The sequence below is a fragment of the Bos javanicus genome, chromosome 22 (genome assembly GCF_032452875.1).
Source record: "Bos javanicus breed banteng chromosome 22, ARS-OSU_banteng_1.0, whole genome shotgun sequence".
Classification (NCBI taxonomy): Eukaryota; Metazoa; Chordata; class Mammalia; order Artiodactyla; family Bovidae; genus Bos; species Bos javanicus.
Window position 1 is genome coordinate 49,377,689 of NC_083889.1, and position 23,070 is coordinate 49,400,758.

The 23,070-nt window shown below is 38.8% G+C and overlaps 1 protein-coding gene across 5 annotated transcripts in view; it reads left to right on the forward strand.

The window, feature by feature from the left end:
* The window catches only part of DCAF1 (DDB1 and CUL4 associated factor 1), an 89,611-nt gene that overhangs the window by 42,014 nt on the left and 24,527 nt on the right, over nt 1-23,070 (forward strand). For all 5 annotated transcript variants that reach the window (XM_061397484.1, XM_061397481.1, XM_061397485.1 and 2 more), the window contains 10 exons: nt 5,328-5,465; nt 6,445-6,957; nt 7,246-7,347; nt 9,950-10,108; nt 11,274-11,453; nt 11,933-12,142; nt 12,955-13,124; nt 19,081-19,205; nt 20,208-21,471; nt 22,214-22,412. In XM_061397484.1, coding sequence (XP_061253468.1) covers nt 5,328-5,465; nt 6,445-6,957; nt 7,246-7,347; nt 9,950-10,108; nt 11,274-11,453; nt 11,933-12,142; nt 12,955-13,124; nt 19,081-19,205; nt 20,208-21,471; nt 22,214-22,412 — 3,060 coding nt within the window. The remainder of the gene's footprint in view (nt 1-5,327; nt 5,466-6,444; nt 6,958-7,245; nt 7,348-9,949; nt 10,109-11,273; nt 11,454-11,932; nt 12,143-12,954; nt 13,125-19,080; nt 19,206-20,207; nt 21,472-22,213; nt 22,413-23,070) is intronic.

The window sequence follows — 23,070 nt, forward strand, 5'->3', positions numbered from 1 at the left end:
AGCAGGGTGACAATATACAGCCTTGACGTACTCCTTTTCCTATTTGGAACCAGTCTGTTGTTCCACGTCCAGTTCTAACTGTTGCTTCCTGACCTGCATACAGATTTCTCAAGAGGCAGATCAGGTGGTCTGGTATTCCCATCTCTTTCAGAATTTTCCACACTTTATTGTGATCCACACAGTCAAAGGCTTTGGCAGAGTCAATAAAGCAGAAATAGATGCTTTTCTGGAACTCTCTTGCTTTTTCCGTGATCCAGCGGATGGTGGCAGTTTGATCTCTGGTTCCTCTGCCTTTTCTAAAACCAGCTTGAACATCAGGAAGTTCACCGTTCACATATTGCTGAAGCCTGGCTTGGAGAATTTTGAGCATTACTTTACTAGCGTGTGAGATGAGTGCAATTGTGCAGTAGTTTGAGCATTCTTTGGCATTGCCTTTCTTTGGGATTGGAATGAAAACTGACCTTTTCCAGTCCTGTGGCCACTGCTGAGTTTTCCAAATTTGCTGTCATATTGAGTGCAGCACTTTCACAGCATCATCTTTCAGGATTTGAAATAGCTCAACTGGAATTCCATCACCTCCACTAGCTTTGTTCGTGGTGATGCTTCCTAAGGCCCACTTGACTTCACATTCCAGGATGTCTGGCTCTAGGTCAGTGATCACACCATCGTGATTATCTGGGTCGTGAAGCTCTTTTTTGTACAGTTCTTCTGTGTATTCTTGCCACCTCTTCTTAATATCTTCTGCTTCTGTTAGGTCCATACCATTTCTGTCCTTTATCGAGCCCATCTTTGCATGAAATGTTCCTTTGGTGTCTCTGATTTTCTTGAAGAGATCCCTAGTCTTTCCCCATTCTGTTGTTTTCCTCTATTTCTTTGCATTGATCGCTGAAGAAGCCTTTCTTATCTCTTCTTGCTATTCTTTGAAACTCTGTATTCAGATGTTTATATCTTTCCTTTTTCTCCTTTGCTTTTCGCTTCTCTTCTTTCACAACTATTTGTAAGGCCTCCCCAGACAGCCATTTTGCTTTTTTGCATTTCTTTTCCATGGGGATGGTCTTGATCCCTGTCTCCTGTACAGTGTCACGAACCTCAGTCCATAGTTCATCAGGCACTCTATCTATCAGATCTAGGCCCTTAAATTTACTTCTGTCAAATGATTTTTTTCTTATCAGTTGACACTGTCATGTGGTTTTCTACTAATTCACAAGAATTAATTCACACGAATTCAATTAATGTGGTCTGTTACATAGATTGATTTTTGCATTTTGAACCATATTTGCACATTTGGGTAGATTCACTTGGTTGTGGTATATACAGTAATCTCTTATGATGCTGTTTAATTCAGTTTGCAAGTATGTTTTGAGAACTTTTACACCAGTAGTCATAAAGGATATCTAGTTTTCTTGCACTGTCTTTGTATCAGGGTATTTGGTATCAGGATAATGTTGGCTTCATAGAATTAGTTGGGAAGTTTTCCCTTTTCATCAGTTTTTTGGAAGAGTTTCAAAAGGCTTGGTATTAATTCCTTAAATGTTTGGTAGAATTTACCAGGTAAACTATCTGGTCCTAGGTTTTTCTATTTGGGATGGGTTTGATGACAGATTAACCCTCCTTAATGGTTATAGGTCTGTTCAGTTTTTCTGTTTCTTCATTAGTCAGTTTTTGTAGATTGTGTTTCTAGAAGTTTGTCCATTTAACCTAAGTTACTGAATTTTTTGTTTATAGTGTTCTCCTGAAATCCTCCCTCCCCTCTTTTTTTCGACTGTGCAGCACATGGCTTGCAGGACCTTAGTTCCCTGAGCAGGGACCTAACCTGTACTCTCAAACATGAAAGCACAGTCCTAACCACTGGTCTGCCAGTGAGTTCCCTTATAATCCTTTGTTTCTGTAAAATTGGTAGTAATGTGTTCCCTTTTATTTTTGATTCTAGTAATTTGTCGTCTTCTTGAGGTCAATCTAGCTCAAGGTTTGTCAATTTAAAAAAAAATTACTTATTTATTTTTGGCTGTGCCGGGTCTTTGTTGCTGCTCTTGGGCTTTCTCTAGTGTGGCCAGTTGGGGCTGCTCTTTATTGCAGTACCCAGGCTTCTCATTGTGGTGGCTTCTCTTGTTGCACAGCGTGGGCTCTAGGGCTCACGTGCTTCAGTAGTTGTGGTGCATGGGTTTAGTTGCTTTTCAGCATGTGGGATTTTCTTGTACCAGGGATCGAACCCATGTCCCTTGTTTTGCAAGGTGAATTCTTAACACTGTACCACCAGGGAAGCCCTGTGTCAATTTTTTTTGATCCTTTCAAAAAAACAACTTTTGGTTTCATTAATTTTCTATATTTTTCTATTTGATATTTTATCTATCTCCACTCTAAACTTTATTATTATTTTTATATCTGTTATCTTTGGGTTTTATTTGCTCTTATTTCTTGAAGTATATAATTAGGTTATTAATTTGTGACCTTTTTTTCTTTTTATGTACTTGTAGATATAAATTTTGCCCTTTGCACTGCTTTGGTAGCATCCCATCAGTTTTGGTGTGTTGTGTTTTTGTTTTCATTCATCTCAAGGTACTAATTTCGCTGTGATTTCTAATTTGACCCATTGGTTGGTTATGACTGTTAATTTCCACATATGAATTTTCCAGTTTTCTCTTGGGTTATTGATTTCACATTTCATTCCATTGTGATTGAAAAAAAATCTTTCTAAGAGGTAAGCCCTTTTAAAATTATTAAGATGTGTTTTGTGGCCTAAAATATGGGTCTATTCTGGGAGATGTTCCACCTGTACTTGAGAAAAATGTATATTCTGCTCTTGTTGGATAGAGTATTATCTCTATGTCTTTTAGATTGAATTGATTTTCAGTGTTGTTCAGCTTCTCTGTTTCATTGTTGATTTTCTGTTCAGTTCTATCCATTATTGAAAACTGGAATAAAGAGTTTCTGTTTGGGATAATGAAATTCTAGAAATATAGTGATAATGGTTATACAGCATTGTGAATGTACTTAATCCCACTGAATTGCACACTTAAAATGGTTAAAATAGTTAGAAATCATTGAATGTAAAAAAAGAAAAATCAGAATTATAAGACTGGGAAAAATGGCCATTTGGAAAATGAACCAAGGAACTAGAATGAAGTGCTTAGAAAAGAGAAGAAAAATATGAAAGAAGTTGAGACATGGAGACTAGAATTAGAAAATTTTGAACATATCTAAAAGGAGTTTCAGAAAAAGAAGGAACTTCCCTGGTGGTCCAGTGGTTAACAGTCCCCGCTTCCACTGCAGGGAGCATGGGTTTATCTCTGGTTGGGAAACTGTGATCCCACATGCTGTGTGGTGAGGGCACAAAGATCACATACACATATACGTAAGAGAATAGAAAGGTAGTGTTCAGAGACAGGAGGCTAGGATCTTACAAATAAATGAAAGACGTGACCACTCAGATTCTCTTTCTCTCTCTCTCTCTCTCATGCACGCACGGAATAGAAAGGCCGTATTCAGAGAGATGAGGCTAGGATCTTAATAAATGAAAGACATGACCACTCAGATTCAGAAAGCCCAAAGAAGAATACCAAAGACAAAAGATTTTAAAAGCAACTAGAGTAAAAAAGATTCCTGCAAATTAACAGCAAGTTTTGCCACAGCATCAGTAGAGGCCATAGTAGAAAATGTCTTCAGAGAACTTCTATAAACCTAGAAATATTGACTATAGTTTTGGGGGGACAAAAGAGGGAACAAATTCTGGGTAACATGTAGATGGAAGGGAATAGTTGGAGTTAGTATTTAAGGTTTTTTATGCTGTTCAGAAAGAAGAATGAAAGACACTTAAAGTAGATGATAATGTTTGTTTTCACATCAGTAAGTATTTTAAAACAAAATTTCTCAAAGTGTATTGTTCAGAGTGTTAATAACTTTTTTGAAGAAAGTTTAAAACTTAGAAATATATAGGAGAATGACACCATGACCTTAGGGAAGAGTTTAAGATATAAAGTGCACACAGTTTAAAAGAAAATATTATTACATATGATTACATAAAATTAAGACTTTGTGCTTATCATGAAACACTGGTAAAAGACATGAGTATTTCACAGAAGGTGAAAGTATGAATGATCATAAGGCATGAAAAAAATGCTAAACCTCATTAGTAAATGAGAAAATTCAAGTTAAATGAAGCATTAAATTTTCATACCCACCTTATTACAAAAAAAAAAAAGTCTGATAGTGGTCAACTTTTAGTAAGATGTATTAAAAGAAATGGACTATTCAAGTCGGAAATGTGAATTGTTGTGATCCCTTTGAAAAATAGTTTGGCTGCCTCTAGTAAAGTTGAACATACACACCTGTGACTTAGTAGTTCTGTTCCTAGGTGTCTACTCTAGGGACATATTTGCACACACAAAAAGGTAAAAGTTAAGCAAACAAAATAGCAGCAGAACATGGAGGTGAAGAGCATTTGGAGTTATGCTGCCTGGGATAAGACCCCAGCTCTGCTACTTACTAGTTTTGTGACTTTGGTAAGTTACTTAACCTCATTGTGACAGTGTTCTCTTCTGTAAATATAGTACTTTGTCCATCATACAAAGCTGATACAAGGATTAAGTAATTGTATGTAAGGCCTGTCTTATGTTGGGTACTGTTTGTGACAATTACACATAACAGTATAGATGAATGTAAAAAACATAAAGTTGAGTAAAAGAAACAAGTTGCAGAAAAATACATATGACACACACAGTTTATACAGGTCAAAGCCTATAACATTTAACAAAAGCTCTACAACAAAATTATTAAAATTTAGGAAGGTAGATACCCTTTGGAGAGGAAGGAGGTAAATGGTAGGGAGGGACACATGGGAGGTTTCTGTTTCTTAAGCTCATTGGTAAATCACAGAGGTGATTTTCATTTTCTTTGGACTGTACATGTTTATGTATTTTATTTCATAATAAACACTAAGAGTGGGATATGTGGAGTTAAACACTTGTTTGATGGAGAACTTCTTAGACATTGATAATGTTAATTGTGCGTTGTGAACTTCAAAGAGGCATGTAGAATTTTTAGTACCCAACGCTTGGTTATGGAACCTTTTGGGACTTAATAGCTACATTATGTGATAGTTGATCTTTAGCTTGAGTTTTTGTGGATAAATAGGACTGTTTCACAGATGCACAGTTATTTTAAACCACCTACTGTAGTACATTTAGTTTGCTTAGATTTTGTAATCTTATGAGCAATATTGAAATATTTTATTAAAAAAATTTTTTTTATCAACTGAAGTCATTGCTTATATCTGGAATTATGAGATCTTGACCCACCTGATTTGTACTCTTTCATTTCCTTTACTAAAGGAAGGAATTGTTGAGAACCTTTTCAAATGGGCCCGAGAGGCTGATCAGCCACTGAGGACATATTCTACTGGTCTGTTAGGTGGTGCTATGGAGAATCAAGACATCGCTGCTAACTACAGGGATGAGAACTCACAGCTGGTAAGGGCCGTGTCATAGTGACTTTTTCATGTAAGATAGTATATTCACTCATTCTTTCTTGCTACCTGAAGTTGAGTCAGTAGATCTTATTCATTGTACTAAAGTATAGCTATAATATCAGCATTTCAACTCTTACCTTATGTAAGAGTTTTGACTGTACGTTTTCTTTAACTTGCATATAGCAGTTTTTCATTTTGTCAAAGATCATGATAGTTTGTACCAGATAAACAGTACCATTCCCTCTTCCTTTCCCACATTTGGATTATGAAAAATTTCGAACATATAGCAAAATACAATTTTACAGCAAACACCTGTATATAGACCACTTACATTGATTGTGAACATTTACTGTATTTATATTTATGACATACTCATCCATCCATTCACCCCTCTTCTGGTCTGGTCACCATTGTTTGTTTTTTTTTTTAATTCAGTTTAAGTTGCAGGCCTGATCACTCTTTTTTTTTTTTTAAACTAACCATACTACTACAGTTTTGGATCAGATCAAAAAATGAGTACCTAAAGGAAAACATAAGTGGTGAACTTGAAAAATAGCTTATGTAATTATGTGTAATGTGGATGACAGTATTTAACAGAATACAGATAAAAGTTTGAAAAACCTTCATGTTTGATTTTCAAAGACACTTGTAAAAAACTTTGAATATACCTAGTGTCTGCCCCTTCAAATTTGATGGTCTGGTCCAGCATGATCCAGACAGATGTGCTGTGAATTAGGTTTTATCTGCAGATTTAGATTTAGATTTAGGTTTAGATTCTTGGAAATTTTATGAGGAATGAGACTTTTAGCCATTATTTATTTCATCAAGCTGTGGGAATCAAGTCAACATGCTTGTCAGATCTGTACTCTTATCAGTCATTGAGATAACTGTCTGAGTATCCTTAAATGGAAGTAAGAATTACTTGACTCTTTTAAGATACAGAAGAGATAAATCTGTTTTATTCTAATATCTGTTGATAGGTGGCAATAGTGCTTCGAAGATTGAGGGAGCTGCAGCTTCAGGAAGTAGGTTCAAGGCAAGAAAGCAAGCGTCCTAGCCCACGAAAGCTCTCCTCTGAACCCCTTTTGCCTCTGGATGAAGAAGCTGTGGATATGGACTATGGCGACATGGCTGTAGATGTAGTAGATGGCGAACAAGAGGAAGCTTCTGGAGACATGGAGATCTCCTTTCATCTTGAGTCAGGCCACAAGACCAGTAGCAGAGTGAACTCAGCAACGAAACTTGAAGAAGGGGCATTGAGGAAAAACAAGTCAACAAAACAGGCTGACAGAGAGAGCTTCAGGAAAGCCAAGCAAAAGTTGGGTTTTTCATCATCTGATCCAGACCGCATGTTTGTTGAATTGTCTAATAGCAGCTGGTCAGAAATGTCCCCCTGGGTGATTGGCACCAATTATACCCTTTATCCTATGACTCCTGCTATTGAGCAGCGACTTATTCTCCAGTATTTGACCCCTTTAGGAGAATATCAGGAGGTAAGCTTACTGGGAAACGTAGTGTTCATGCTTTAAGACTACTGTGTTATTTCTGGGGTATTTTGTGGTGGCATATTATACATTGATGTGTTTTCATTCTAATACAGAAAAGTCTGTGTCAAACTGGTAAAGTCTTAAGGAAGTCACTCCTGATAAGGTCTTTTCGAACAAAATGTGTTTATATGTTTATCTTTATAAAGGAGGGAGGAAGGGTTTCTTTAGTCTTCTATCAGGAAATATGTGAAAATAAATTCAAATGTTAAGACATGTTTTTGGTGTTCATTTCAGTTACTTCCCATATTCATGCAGCTTGGATCACGGGAGTTGATGATGTTCTACATTGACTTAAAACAAACTAATGATGTCCTGCTTACATTTGAGGCGCTCAAGGTAAAGTTCTTGAAAATATTAGTTACCAAGCATTTAATTAATGTGGATTGTCTATGTGTTTTGGTACATAACATCTCTGGATTTTATTGTTTAGAATGTTTCTATTACCAGATGTGTCAGTAGCAACAAATGAAAATTTCTTGTTTAAATAGAAGAGTTGAGCCTTACCAAGTTTTTAACTGTATACATATTGTATGATGTTAGGTTATCTAGAGTATAAATCAGAAAATGAATAAAGAAATAGGGACATACCCAAATTCAGTGAAAGTAAAAAGGAATTTCTAGGTTGCAAAAGGGCTAAGTATAGGTGGGCAGGTATGTGTAGCCCACTAAATCCATACCTCTTCATGATTAAGGTAATCTGAAGGGAGGGAGGTTAAGTTGAATGAATAACATTGTGGCTATTACAGTTCTACCTAACAGGTAACTAATGGACACAGTACTGTTCTGTGATGTTTATAGTATTAGACAAATAAATTAAGTCTCTGCTGCTTATCATGTGGTTGAGAGAGCCAGGCATGTAAGCCTATGATTTTTTAAAAATACAGATGTTGTGACAGAAGTATTGGGGCACAAAGGAAGGAATGGTCTCTTTGAGAAATAGTAGCTTCTAGACAAAACCTCTGAAAAAGAGATGATGTTCTTGCTCTTTAAAGGTATAATTTCATTCCTGATATTCCAGAGCTACACTGTCCAATAGAACTTTTGGTGATGATGGAAATGTTCTTTGTGCTTTTCAGTACAGTGGCTACTAGCCACAAATGAGCATGTAAAATGTAGCTAGTGCCACTGAGCCCCTGAGTTTTTAACTTAATTTTAATGAAATTAGCCACATGTAACCAATGACTACAGTGTTGGCCAGCACAGTTCCAAAGTGTATTGGAATTAAATAGAAATGATGAAATTTGACTTGCAGACCCCAGAAATTTTAAGTTTGGAGGAGGTCAGACATAAATTAAAGTAACATGTATCCCTGTGTGTGGAATGCAGTGTGTGTGTATGTGTATAAAGTATGCAAACTCATGATTTTACTTTGAACAGTGGGATGAAGCTGGAGGTCAAAGTTGTCTCCAGTGGCCCGAGGTATTGCTTTCAGATGCAGCGTCCTGTCTTGAAAAGGAAATAGTGGAAGAAGGGCTTTGGGCAGTTGCTATTTCTGTAGGTCTTTGTATGAGAACCTATAATGGGTGTCGTTATTCACCTGTTTCTATGCAGAATCATATAAGGGGTTAGAGAAAATGGAATAAGGATGAACAGGGTAAAACCAGATAAGAGATCTTTATTATGAGGAAATAAAAAGTGTAGAAAGTTATATGTACGGTTTTGTTCAAAAGGAAGACTCAGTTGTGCAGGAGAAGGGGTAAGTATTGAAGTTAGTAGAAACAAAATGGGTTAAAATAGTAAATGAAGAACTAGACCTTATATGGAGGTACAGTATAAGGAGTGAAAATAGAGTCTTTGCCCACAAGAGTGAGGTGAGCCACGTATGGGCTGTGTTGAGCCAACTAGAATTAAGCTTCTTGGTAAAGATTGAGCCTTTTGTTTGTTCTGTTTTCCCTGCTGCTGATTCTGGCAGTGGAACTGCCAATTTATGGTAGTGGTTTTGAGAAAAAAGCACATGCAATGGTCTGAGTATTGGGGAGGGAACCATACATGGCTTAGCTGTTTCTTAGGGAAAGTACTCTATGGGGTCGCACAGAGTCGGACACAACTGAAGCGACTTAGCAGCAGCAGGGAAAGGCTTGGTGGTAGAGATTTGTGTATCAGACAAGAAAAGTTAATAGGGAAGGGGTTTGAATTATATACAAGGATTAGTCCGAGTCTGTGTATTGAGAGAATGTCTGAAGAGGGTACACACCTATTGACCTTGGTGAAATTTGTACAAGTATCAGTTACAAATCTGTATCGTTTTGTCTGTACTGCTTGCTGCCTGTCTCATGACCCAGAAGACACTTTGGTGTGAGAAACAGGAGGGGGAGCTCTAGTTATGAGGCTGCATCCATGATGGCCTGGATTCAAAGTCATTGAGTAGCCTGCTGCTTGCATTGCACTCCCTGCCCTTAAATTGCCCAGTTCAGGTCCACCCAGAGAGGCTATGAAATGTATTATTAATAAAGTCTATTTAAAGTGCATTCTGATTAGTACCAGAAATGTACTAGTTTTTTGAAGTTTGTTTTTGAGGATATAAGCAAGTATCAGTTTAAAAGAAAGCAGAGTTTTGGGTAAATCAGTGACTGGGCCAAAGCTAAAACATAAAGCTGATTATGTTTAAAAAGATTAAAATGGAAAGGGTGACAAAAATCCATTAGGGAAGATATGTAATAATAAAACAGTTATAGGAGTGTGTCATAATGTACAGTAGTATTCTTCATTTCTTGTTTTTCACCATCATGAAAACTTTGGTATTAGGAGGCAATGTTACCGAATTCTACAGTTTTTGTTTGCTTATTTTTTTGTTTCCCTTAAGCAGTATTGGTTTTACTTCTGTTTTGAGGGGGTGGTTGTCTACTTCTAAGGAGTCTTTGTATTTAGCAACTTAATATTCTGTGAAGAGATATTTGTTCTAGATTGTTCCATGGTAATATGTATCCTCTTTGTGTAGCACCTAGCATCTCTCCTGCTCCACAATAAGTTTGCCACAGAATTTGTTGCGCACGGTGGAGTACAGAAATTACTGGAAATTCCTCGTCCTTCTATGGCTGCAACTGGTGTATCCATGTGCTTGTATTACCTGTCCTACAACCAGGATGCCATGGAAAGAGTAAGTCCAGTCCATTCAGATGTATGGGAATGGTTTAGGGTGGGACTACTCTCATGCATTCACAGAAAAGCATTTGGATGAGACAATTAAACAGTTGGATTAGGCCTTAATGAAAGGGCATTCTGTTTTCAGGCTCTTCTCAGGTGTCCCCCAGTAGAGTTACATTTTGCATTTTCGAGTCAGTTATAAAAACAACAGATGATGCTTTGTGTATGTTAACAGGATAGTTTGTGGTAGAGATAGTAAAATCATTCCAGTTGTTCTTAGGGCTCTAGAGGTACTGTACCCCTCTGGTTTTTCTGTTTTTCCAGTTAAGATTTTTTATTTCATGTTTTTTTTTTTTTTTTTTTTTCAATGTAAGTGGGTTATACATTAGAAAAGAAATGGGTCCCTAGACACCACAGCAACCCTTGTTTCTATATCTGGAGCATTCTTCTATATTTTATGCAATTGTAGCTTTTCTGATAGAGTGAAGTTGGTAAATTCCTCTCAGTGGTGTCTTTATTCTTCTGTGCAAATTTATTAATGGGGTAATCTTCTGATTTTAATTTTTTTACTCGTTACGATCTAGCTTTCTGCAAAGATATGTAATCTTTTGAGAGTAGTAACCTAATCTGTGTGTATTTGTACAGAATTAATTGTGGTTAAAAGTGCCAAACAAACCTGGGTAATGCTTCAGAATTCATTGTCTGACAGGAGTCAGCACCATGTGTGTGAACAAATCAGTGAGTGAATGGATACTGAACTTGGAGATTTCAGTATCAGAAGGCTCAGTTACTTTTATCAGCTCCCTTACTTTTATCAACTTTTTATCAGCCTGGGAAAGTCCCTTACATCTCTGAGCTACTTCATTAGTTAAGTGGTGATCCTGATACCTGTGTAACAGAGCTTTGTGAGCATTAAAGGATAAAAATATTTGCAAAGTTTGACACTCCGAAAGCTTAGGTGGAATTTAAACATTTCTCTAAATTTAGATTGTTTTCTGCCTAGGAATAGATTGTCATAAAATTTTATTTACAGCTTAAGCTTTAAATCAGAATGACTTACTCAGGAATGATTATTGTATTTTGTAGATACCTATGTACACTGGTGAATTTTTTATACCTTCTGGAAGTTCCTTTCCCCCACGTTTTAAAAAGTTGTGTTTTATTTTTGTCCTTTGCAGGTTTGCATGCATCCCCACAATGTTCTGTCTGATGTGGTGAACTACACCCTGTGGCTAATGGAATGTTCACATGCCTCAGGATGCTGCCATGCTACCATGTTTTTCTCAATCTGCTTCTCCTTCCGGGCTGTGTTGGAACTCTTTGACCGCTACGATGGTCTTCGTCGTCTGGTGAACTTGGTGAGGTTCTTCAGTGGCTTCTCTTTGTGAGGAGTGGGGTCCTGCTTGATGTGGCTGCCCTTCAGCAGCACTGAAGAGAGGAAGCTTCTGACTGGAGGGGTTTTTCTGTCATTTTTATGGATAAAGTCTTTTTCCCTCCTTCATTCACAACTTTTTCTTCCTCTTAAGTGGTTAGAGGACTATGCCATTGTAGACTTGCCTTGAAGATAGTAATCTTACAGGGAGAATTGCTTGTTCTAAAAGCAGTTTTGTGCCTCTGTGTCTTTCAACATGATTGAAAGCTGTGTCATTTTTCAATATAGGTTTAGTGTTTTGTTTTCATATGTCTGCTCTTAACATGATGTACAGACAGATGTACTTTGATGTTTATCAATCTTCTTGAGCATAAAAATCTACTGAAATCTTTCTACTTTTTTCTCCTTTTCCTTTTTCTTTTTGTTCTTCTCTTTTGCCCCCTTCTTCTGCCCCTTTCTTAATAGATCAGTACTTTGGAGATTCTAAATTTGGAAGATCAGGGTGCACTTCTGAGTGATGATGAAATATTCGCTAGCCGGCAGACTGGTAAACACACCTGCATGGCCTTGCGCAAGTACTTTGAAGCTCACCTGGCCATTAAATTGGAACAAGTGAAGCAGTCTCTTCAGAGGACTGAAGGTGGCATTCTTGTTCATCCTCAACCTCCCTACAAGGTGAGAGAACCTTGTCTAAAAAAGAAACATTGTTAGTATTGTCTGTAGCATCTTGGGCCTGAAATGCACATTCGTATCAGTGGAGTCCAGGTGGGATGTACATTAATGGATTATACTTGCACTGTGAGGAGGCAGAATGAAATGGATAGGGGTGTAGGGACTTCTCTAGCTGTACAGTGGTTATATGACTCAACGTCAATGGCCCAGGTTCAATCCCTGGTCAGGGAACTAAGATCCTAGCTGCACGCTCCAAAGGAAAAAAAAAGAAAATAGATGTATCGAGAACTTACTTTGCTCCCAGTTGTAAGTTTGCTACTTCGCTGGGATACTTAAACTAAAAGATAAACTGAGATGTGTGCGAAAGGACTTTTTTCTGTGAAAAATACTAGATAGATATTCTAGCTGCTTCTATGTGGAATTTTCTTTTGAAACCTGGTATATCTATAATTTACTTCAGTATCATTTTTGAAATTAGTATGTTTTAGAACAAAGTATCTGCATGTTTTAAAAGTCACATATTGAAAAGAAATCAATTATTTTATGTGGTGCTTCTTTTTCTTAAGGTATGAAATACATGCACCAATAATTTGAACATTTTGTTACCTTTTTTGGCAGAATGTATTATGAGTCTAGTTACAAATAAAAGATGAAGCATCATTTATTATTTCACATGTGGGCTGTGGACTCACGAAGTGTGTGTCAAGACTTATTATTTAGCTTTATTATTAAAATCTTTAGAGCATTGAGCTGTGCTGGAGAAAACAGCAGGTAGATTGATAGAGTACTTTAATAATATATCTCTGTCCTTTTAGGCATGTTCATATACTCATGAACAGATTGTGGAAATGATGGAGTTTCTGATAGAATATGGCCCAGCGCAGCTGTATTGGGAGCCAGCTGAAGTCTTCCTCAAGCTGTCTTGTGTCCAGCTCTTATTGCAGCTTATTTCTATTGCTTGCAATTGGAAGACCTATTATGCAAGGTGGGACCAGAGAGAGGTTTCAAAGATCGGCTTTTTGCTAATGTTCATGTTGGTTTTCACATGGTGTATGCTTAACAAATATTTGTTGAATTAAAATTTTGGACTTGAATCTGAGAAACTAGATTAAGCGTTATAAATATCTTTAAATGTATAGAGTGCTTGGTCTTGGTGATTATAAATACTGTACCATAGACAAGGATCATGTCTGTACTCTTAGAGAAATTATGCAATCTATGTGGCTACAGCTTGCAGAGGTGTGTTGAAGTCGTCCTGAGACTGGAGTCTAGTATTCTTTGTACTTAGACTTTAAATGTTAAATGTCTCTCTACTGCTTGGCAACCATATATGATGTTTATTTGAGCTTCACATACAGCTGTATTTTTTGCTTTTGGTAGGGTTTTCACCATTAGGGCAGAGCTGGACAAGGCTCAGGGAAAAACAGCTAATGGCATCAGGCAGTTGGGTAGGTTCTATTTGAGGCTGATGCAAAAAGAAAGCTATGTTTTGGATAAGGAGTCTGGAGGGTACAAAGTAACAAAGTTTATAAGCTGTGGTTCTTGACCTCCTTGCCCTATCCATCCACTGCCATAAAGACAGGAGGTTTCTTACTCTAATTCCTAGGATAGTTAAATCTAGAGGAATACTTTTGGTGGCCATCTTCAAGCTTTCTGGTTTCAAGATTCCTTTACTGTACTAAAAATTATTAGGACCCTTAAGAGCTTTTGTTTTTTATCTATTGATATTTAGCATATTAGAAATTAAAACTGAAAATGTAAATATATTTACCAACTTATTTAAAAATAATCTGAACCCATTGCTTATTGGCATTTTTTATGAAAAGTTTCCAAAATAAAGCCAGCTGATTTTCATCAAGTATCTGGCTCAATAGATCTCATATCTGCTTCTGTATTCAGCCTTTTGTGACATCACACATGACATAGCCTCTGGAAAGCTCTTTATACACTCATGAGAGGAGAGTGAGAAAGGAAAAATAACATCTTAGTGTTATTATGAAAATATTTTTTAAATCTCAGCACCTTTTGAAAAGGTCTTAGAGACTCCTAGGGTCCCCAAGCACACTTTCAGAAACACTGTTTTTAGAGTATTAAAGGAGGTTATTATATTTACTTGGAGACCATTGCTTTAAAGATGATGAAAACTCAAAGGATAATAAGGTTATAAATACATTTTTTGAATGGTAAATCCATATGTGGATTACTTAAGAAAAAATAAATATGTACTTTAAAAGTTTATTTTTAAAAATAGAATTAAATACTTGTTTTTGCTTAGACTATACAAAAACCTTAGAAATAAAAATTATTCTTTGTTCTTGTTCAGTGGCCAGATTGTGTCCAACTCTTTGTGACCCCATGAACTGTAGCCTGCCAGGCTTCCTTGTCTTTCACTGTCTCCCTGAGTTTGCTCAAACTCATGTCCATTGAGTTGGTGATGCAATCCAACCATCTTATCCTCTGTCACCCATTTCTTCTCTTGCCTTCAATTTTTCCCAGCATCAGGGTCTTTTCCAGTGAATCGGCTCTTTGCATACGGTGGCCAAAGTATTGGAGTTTCAGCTTCAGCATCAGTCCTTCCAGTGAATATTCAGGTTTATTTCCTTTAGGATTGACTGGTTTGATTTTGCTGTCCAAGGGAGTTTTAAGAGTCTTCTCCAACACCACAGTTCGAAAGCATCAATTTTTTGACTTTGAGCCTTCTCTGTGGTCCAACTCTCATATCCTTACATGACTACTGGAAAATCCATAGCTTTGACTATATGGACCTTTGTTGATAAAGTGATGTCTGCTTTTTAATATGATGTCTAGATCTGTCATAGCTATTCTTCCAAGGGACAGTTCAGTTCAGTCGCTCAGTCATGTCCGACTCTCTGTGACCCTATGAACCACAGCATACCAGGCCTCCCTGTCCATCACCAACTCCCGGAGTTTACGCAGACTCAAGTCCATTGAGTTGGTGATGCCGTCCAACCATCTCATCCTCTGTTGTCCCCTTCTCTTCCCGCCCTCAATCTTTCCCAGCATCAGGGTCTTTTCAAATGAGTTAGTTCTTCGCATCAGGTGGCCAAAGTATTGGAGTTTCAGCTTCAACATCAGTCCTTCCAATGAACACCCAGGACTAATCTCCCTTTGGATGGACTGGTTGGATCTCCTTGCAGTCCAAGGGACTCTCAAGAGTCTTCTCCAACACCACAGTTCAAAAGCATCAATTCTTCAGTGATCAGCTTTCTTTATATTTCCAACCCTCACATCCATACATGACTACTGGAAAAACCATAGCCTTGACTAGACCGACCTTTGTTGACAAAGTAATGTCTCTGCTTTTTAATATGCTGTCTAGGTTGGTCATAACTTTCCTTCCAAGGAGTAAAGTGTCTTTAATTTCATGGCTGCAGTCACCATCTGCAGTGGTTTTGGAGCCCCCAAAAATAAAGTCAGCCACTGTTTCCACTGTTTGCCCATCTCTTTGCCATGAAGTGATGGGACGAGATACCATGATCTTAGTTTTTTGGATGTTGAGTTTTAAGCCAGCTTTTTAGTTACCTTTCTTTAGGTTCTTTAGTTAGTTTTCACTTTCTGCCATTAAAGTGGTATCAACTGCCTATCTGAGGTTGTTGATATTTCTCCTGGCAGTCTTGTTTCTAGCTTGTGCTTCCAGCCCGGCATTTTGCATGATGTACTCTGCATATAAGTTAAATAAGCAGGGTGACAATATACAGCCTTGATATACTCCTTTCCCAATTTTGAGCCAGTTCATTGTTCCATGTCTGGTTCTAACTGTTGCTTCTTGACCTGCATACAGGTTTCTCAGGAAGCAGGTATGGTGGTCTAGTATTCCCATCTCTTAGGAAAAATTTTCCAGTTTCTTGTGATCCACACAGTCAAAGGCTTTAGTGTGGTCAATGAAGCAGAAGTAGATTTTTTTTGGGAATTCTCTTGCTTTTTCTATGATCCAGTGGATGTTGGGAGTTTGATCTCTGGTGGTTCTGCCTTTCTAAATCTAGCTTGTACATATGGAAGTTCTCAGTTCACATATTACTGAAGCCTAGCTTGAAAGATTTTTGAGCATAATCTTGCTGGCATGTGAAATGAATGCAAATGTATGGTAGTTTGAACATTCTTTGGCATCGCCCTTCTTTAGAATTGGAATGAAAACTGACCTTTTCCAGTCCTGTGGCCACTGCTGAGTTTTCCAAATTTGCTGGCATATTGAGTGCAGCACTTTCATAGCATCATCTTTTAGGATTTGAAATAGCTCAGCTGGAATTCCATCACTTCCGCTAGTGTTGTTCGTAGTAATGCTTCCTACTAAGGCCCATTTGACTTTGCGCTCCATGATGTCTGCCTCTAGGTGAATGACCACATCATCATGGTTATCCAAGACATTAATAACTTTTTGTACAGTTCATCTGTATATTCTTGATACCTCTTATTAATCTTTACTGCTTCTGTTAAGTCCTTGCTGTTTCTGTCCTTTATTGTGCCCATCTTTGCACGAAATGTTCCCTTGGTATCTCTGATGTTCTTTAAGAGATTTCTAGTCTCTTCCATCCTGTTGTTTTTCTCTATTTCTTTGCATTTTCACTTAAGAAGGTTTTCTTACCTCTCCTTGCGATTCTCTGGAACTCTGCATTCAGTTGAGTATATCTTTCCCTTTCTCTTCTCTTCTCAGCTATTTGTAAGGCATCCTCAGACAACCACTTTTCTTTTTTGCATTTCCTTTTCTTGGGGATGGTTTTGGTCACCACCTCCTTTACAATATTAGGGACCTTCATCCATAGTTCTTCAGGCATTCTGTCTACCAGATCTAATCCCTTGAATTTATTTGTCACTTCTACTGTATAATCATAAGGGATTTGATTTAGGTCATACCTGAATGGCCTAGTTAGTGGTTTTCCCTACTTTCTTCATTTTGAGCCCGAATTTTACACTAAGGAGCTGGTGATCTGAGGCACAGTCAGCTCCCCATCTTGTTTTGACTATATAGAGCTTTTGCATCTTCAGCTGCAAAGAATATAATCAGTCTGATTTTGGTATTGACCATGTGGTGATGTCCATGTATAGAGTCTTCTCTTGTATTGTTGGAAGAGGGTGTTTGTTATGACCAGTGCATTCTTTTGGCAAAACTGTTAGCCTTTGCCATTCTTCATTTTGTACTTCAAGGCCAAACATATCTATACTGTAGTTTATTCTCCTATTGATGGGCATTTAGTGTCTTCTTTCTTTTTCCTGTCAAATGAGTGGTACCATGAACCTCTTTTTGAAGTCCCTTCAATGCCAAACAGGTGTCTCTTGACTCCCTACTTTTGCATTCGAGTCCCTTATGATGAAAAGGACATCATTTTGTTCTAGAAGGTCTTGCTTAGAATATACAAAACCTTAGAAATGGAAATTATTCTTAGCCTCTGTTAATTTGTTTAATCTCTTTTCCATAATTCTGTAAATAGACATAATTAAGATTATAGTGTTTAATTAAACTCATTTTTTAAATGAAATACCTCAAGTTATATGAAGATACAGAGAATAATACAACTACTACTCCATACTCAGGGTTGGCATGTTGCTTTCTCAGTTCCTTTCCATTTTCTGCCCCCCAGCCCAGAGTGACCAGTTTTCTTGAATTTGGTATACATTCTTTCCATTCTTTTTTTTTTATGCTATGCATATGTGTGGGTGTGTAATCAATGATTTAGTACTCTTTTTATGTTCTAAAATTGTATAAAGTCTTACCTGTGCTTGCTTTCTTCACCCTTACTTTTACTTATTTTTTTAATGTAAGTTTCAGGTATTCAGTCACCCTTAAGTGTTTGAGATTTATGTGTTGATACGTATTTGAATTCTTATATTTGCATATTGGGTTTCCCAGGTGGCGCAGTGGTAAAAAATCTGCCTGCCAATGCAGGAGGCCCAGGAGATGCAGGTTCAATCCCTGGGTTGGGAAGATCCCCTGGAGTAGGAAATAGAAACCCACTGCAGTATTCTTGCCTGGAAAATTCCATGAACAGAGGAGCCTGGTGGGCTCCATGGGGTTGCAAAGAGTCAGACATGACTGAGTGACTAAGCACATTTCTATACTATGGTTTATTCTCCTACTGATGGGCATTTAGTGCCTTTTTTCTCTTTTTTTTTTCCTGTCAAAACCACGAACTTCTTTTTGAGGTCTCTCTTGAGGATGTGATGTGTACAGTTTGAGTTGTAATGTGGCTGCATCTCATCTTTAGTGGATGTTGCCAGATTGTTTGGAAAAATGACTTCTCCCACAGCAGTCTATGGGAGTTTTCATTTTCTCTCCCTTCTTGCCAGTGCTAGGTATTGTTGGCTTTAAAATTTTGTATCTTGGTTTTGTTGTCTTTTGAGCCTTTTCATTTGTCCTTAGAAGTTTTTTTGAAACAATTGTCAGTAGCTGCAAAGTTGTCCAGAATTTAACACAGGTATTCCTGTTTCCTGTGTAAGTTTTCTTAATTCTTTTGCTGTTTACATGATGTGATAATGGACATCTTAATCCATAAATACTTGTTTGTACTTCTGATTATTTCCTTAGGGCAAATTCCTAAAGGTAAAATTCCTGGGCCAAAGGTTACAAACATTTTAAGAACCTTGTTTCATATTTCCAAATTATTTTCTAAGAGGAGTGTCCTATTTTCTTCTCCTCCCAAAAGTTTGAGAGCATTTGTCTCTGCTCATCTTCACCAGCATTGGAGATTATCCTTTGTTTTTTAATCTTAGCAGTTTGATAGATGAAAATTCCATACCCATGTTTTTTGAAATTAGTGTTGTGGTGACTTACAGGTCCTCTCTTGATGCCATGGCTAGGGACAGAGTCATTCAGGTAGTAAGTAGTTCTGACCCACTGTCTGTGTCTGTCTGTCTCGCTTTTAACAGAGACTGTTTCTTGTGGCTGTATCCGAGTTTCCCTTTGACTAATTCTTCTTTCTGTCCAGGAATGACACTGTGCGCTTTGCTCTGGATGTCCTGGCTATTCTCACTGTTGTGCCAAAAATTCAGCTCCAGTTGGCAGAATCAGTGGATGTATTAGATGAGGCTGGCTCCACCGTCTCCACTGTAGGTAGGTTGTATCTTGCCATTTTTGTCATTGCGTGGTTTTAATTTGTTTTCCTCTGCCATTCTGGTTGTGGTTACTTAACTGACCTAATTTTGCAGTACTAGAACAGAAGGTAGCAAAGGAGGGTACCCTTTAAGTTCTTTTAAGTCATGCCATCAGTTTCAAATAAGGGAGTCATGTTAGTGAACTCAGGTATTCTGGGTGGTACAGGCATTTTTGCTATAATAGTACAAGTGCATTCCTGAAAACCTTGCACTCTTCAGAGTGTTATGCTAAAAATAGAATTTATAAGAAACATGGGTTGGGGTAGATAGCAAAAAATTTAAGCAACTCAAAATGAATAATTGGCAAGCAGCGCAAATGAATAAGTTATTATACACAAAAACAAAGGGAAAAAACCCTTATTAAGATCAGGGCTGATGAGGGCTGCTGCTAAGGTGAGCATGCAAGTCATGTGAGTGGCTGTGGGCCCTAGAATGCAGTACCCTGGGGAGAAAGCTTGAGGCTTAGCCACTTGTTTTTAAGTTAATTCATATGTAGAAGAAAGGGTTTCTGCTACTACTATAGCAGCCAGGCTGAGGACTTTTTCTTTCCTGCTGGAAGTTTTTATTCATTCCCACTGTTTTTGCTTTCCTTACCTAGGAAAGCTTGTACATGAACCTTGGTGACTTCCACATCATTCCCGTATTTAAAAACTGCATATGAGGTCTTCTGTCATAAAGATACACTGTAGTAGAACTGGCTGCATTTTATACAAACTATTCCTTACACTTAAGTCCATGGGGTCGCAAGAGTCCGACTGGACTGAGCAACTGAACTGAAGAGAAAACTGCTACACTTTAAAAAGAAATTATTTATTTATTTTAATTGGAGGCTAATTACAATATTGTAGTAGTTTTGGACACAATGAATAGAACTGTAAATTTTGACTCTGAAATAAATTTTGACAATTGAAGTTGGCATTAGTGTTATGAGGAATAATATTAAAAAATTTTCCCCCTATAGGTATCAGCATTATTTTGGGAGTGGCTGAGGGTGAGTTCTTTATTCACGATGCTGAAATTCAGAAGTCAGCACTTCAGATTATCATCAATTGTGTTTGTGGCCCGGATAACAGAATTTCTAGTATTGGCAAGTTTATCTCTGGAACACCTCGGAGGAAGCTGCCTCAGACACCCAAAAGCAGTGAGCACACTCTGGCCAAGATGTGGAACGTGGTGCAGTCCAACAATGGCATCAAGGTGCTTCTGTCCTTACTGTCTGTCAAGATGCCCATCACAGATGCAGACCAGATCCGGGCCCTAGCCTGCAAGGCCCTGGTGGGCCTGTCTCGCAGTAGCACCGTGCGGCAGATCATCAGCAAACTGCCCCTTTTCAGCAGCTGCCAGATCCAGCAGCTGATGAAAGAGCCTGTGCTTCAGGACAAGCGTAGTGACCACGTCAAGTTCTGCAAGTACGCCGCTGAGCTCATCGAACGGGTGTCGGGAAAGCCGCTTCTTATCGGCACCGATGTGTCCCTGGCACGTCTGCAGAAAGCTGACGTTGTTGCCCAGTCACGGATCTCCTTTCCTGAGAAAGAGCTGCTTCTACTGATCCGAAACCATCTCATTTCTAAAGGCCTTGGGGAGACAGCCACTGTGCTGACTAAAGAGGCCGACCTGCCCATGACTGCTGCCTCCCATTCTTCGGCCTTCACCCCGGTCACTGCTGCTGCTTCTCCTGTTTCTCTTCCCCGCACCCCTCGCATCGCCAATGGCATTGCAACTCGATTGGGTAGCCATGCTGCTGTGGGTACCTCTGCCCCTTCTGCCCCCGCTGCTCACCCTCAGCCGCGGGTGCCCCAGGGTTCACTAGCTCTGCCTGGTCCATCTCATGCAGGAAACTCCCCTGTGATTGGTAGGATCAGTTTTATCAGAGAGAGGCCATCACCCTGCAATGGCAGGAAAATCAGAGTGTTGCGGCAGAAGTCGGACCATGGCGCCTACAGCCAGAGCCCAGCCATAAAAAAGCAGCTGGACAGACACCTTCCCTCCCCGCCTACGCTGGACAGTATCATCACAGAATATCTTAGAGAGCAGCATGCTCGCTGCAAGAACCCAGTTGCCACCTGCCCACCCTTCTCTCTCTTTACTCCTCACCAGTGTCCTGAGCCAAAACAGAGGCGACAAGCGCCAATAAACTTTACCTCAAGGCTAAACCGCAGGGCATCATTTCCAAAGTATGGAGGGGTAGATGGCGGGTGCTTTGATAGGCACCTTATCTTTAGCAGGTAAGGAGAGGTTACCTCACTCCCTGAGAATTGGAATGATTTTTCTGTTTACGTCAGAGTATGTGGGCAATATCAGCATGAAGTAATAACTCCAGAAAACCATTTGTTGGCCTGAAATACCAGGAATTATCATTTTGTGTGAATACCTGAGCAATGTGACTATACCCCCTTTTGTCAAGGGGAACCCAGGGGTTCCTTGTATAATTACTGGCAATATAAGATACTCTGTTCTTGTTATATTAGTATGTTTTCTAGAGCCCATGCAACACTCTGTCCCTGACGAGGCTCTCAAGTTTGTACTTGTGCTGGTCCAAGTTGTTACCTCTTCTTATTCCTTAAAAATTTTACACTGGGGCTTCCCCTGGTGGCCCAGTAGGTAAGACTCCACACTCCCAATGCAGGGGGCCTGGGTTCAATCCCTGGTCAGGGAACTGTGCTGCAATTAAGAGGTCACATGCCGCAACTAAGATCCAGTGCAGCCAAATAAATATTTTTTTAAAATCTTGCATACAAGTCATGGGATCTCAGGTTTTTGACATGGGAATTTTTGTTATTGTTAACATTTTTAAGTGAAGGTCCAGTTCTCTCTTGTAAAATGAAGATGAACCACTGACGGTCACTGATAATTTGGAAGAACCCACTTGAAACAGAAAGGCTGTTTTTCTTTCTGTCTTTCTAACAAACTTTTGTTTTTCCGAGTCTCTGCATGTTCTTTGTCTCTGACTCTCTCTTGTTTGTTCAGGTTCCGTCCTATTTCAGTGTTCCGGGAAGCCAACGAGGATGAGAGTGGTCTCACCTGCTGTGCATTCTCCGCACGAGAGCGCTTCCTGATGCTGGGCACCTGCACTGGGCAGTTGAAGCTCTACAACGTGTTCAGTGGACAGGAGGAGGCCAGCTACAACTGTCACAACTCAGCCATCACACACCTGGAGCCCTCCAGGGTAAAGCTCCCTCCCTAGGTTGTGCTCAGTCATGCTTCTAGGATAGGTTGGTGAACTGCAGGTGTGTGGGCTGACCGGTTTCCCGTGTTTGTGTGTAAAGTTTGTTTGGAACACAGCCATACTCATATGTTTATGTATTATGTCCTGGCTGCTCTGTGCTACAGCGGCAGAGTTGAGTATTGTGGTTGCATGCAGCACAGACCATGTGGCCTGCAAAACCTACAGTATGTACTGTCTGGTATCTGGCCCTTATGTTTTCCAGACCTAAAGATAGATGGACAGATTTTTAATGTGCTTTATTTAGAAACTTGAGATTATCTATCAACTATGACCACAGAAGTTTTTGTGTTGGAAGGAAATCTGTAAGTACTGTGAATTTTTAGGAAAACAAGTATTGTATGATCCCAGTGGTAGGTCATAGTCTAGTAGTACTATTTATTTTAATTCTTTATATTGGAGTGTAGCTAATAAGCAATGCTGTGATCGTTTCAGGTGGACAGCAGAGGGACTCAGCCATACGTATACATGCTTCCATTGTCCCCTAAACTCCCCTCCCGTCCAGGCTGCCACATATACATGGAGCAGAGTTCCCTGTGCTATACAGTATGACCTTGTTGGTCATCCACTGTAAATATAACTGTGTTATTAGTACTGTTCT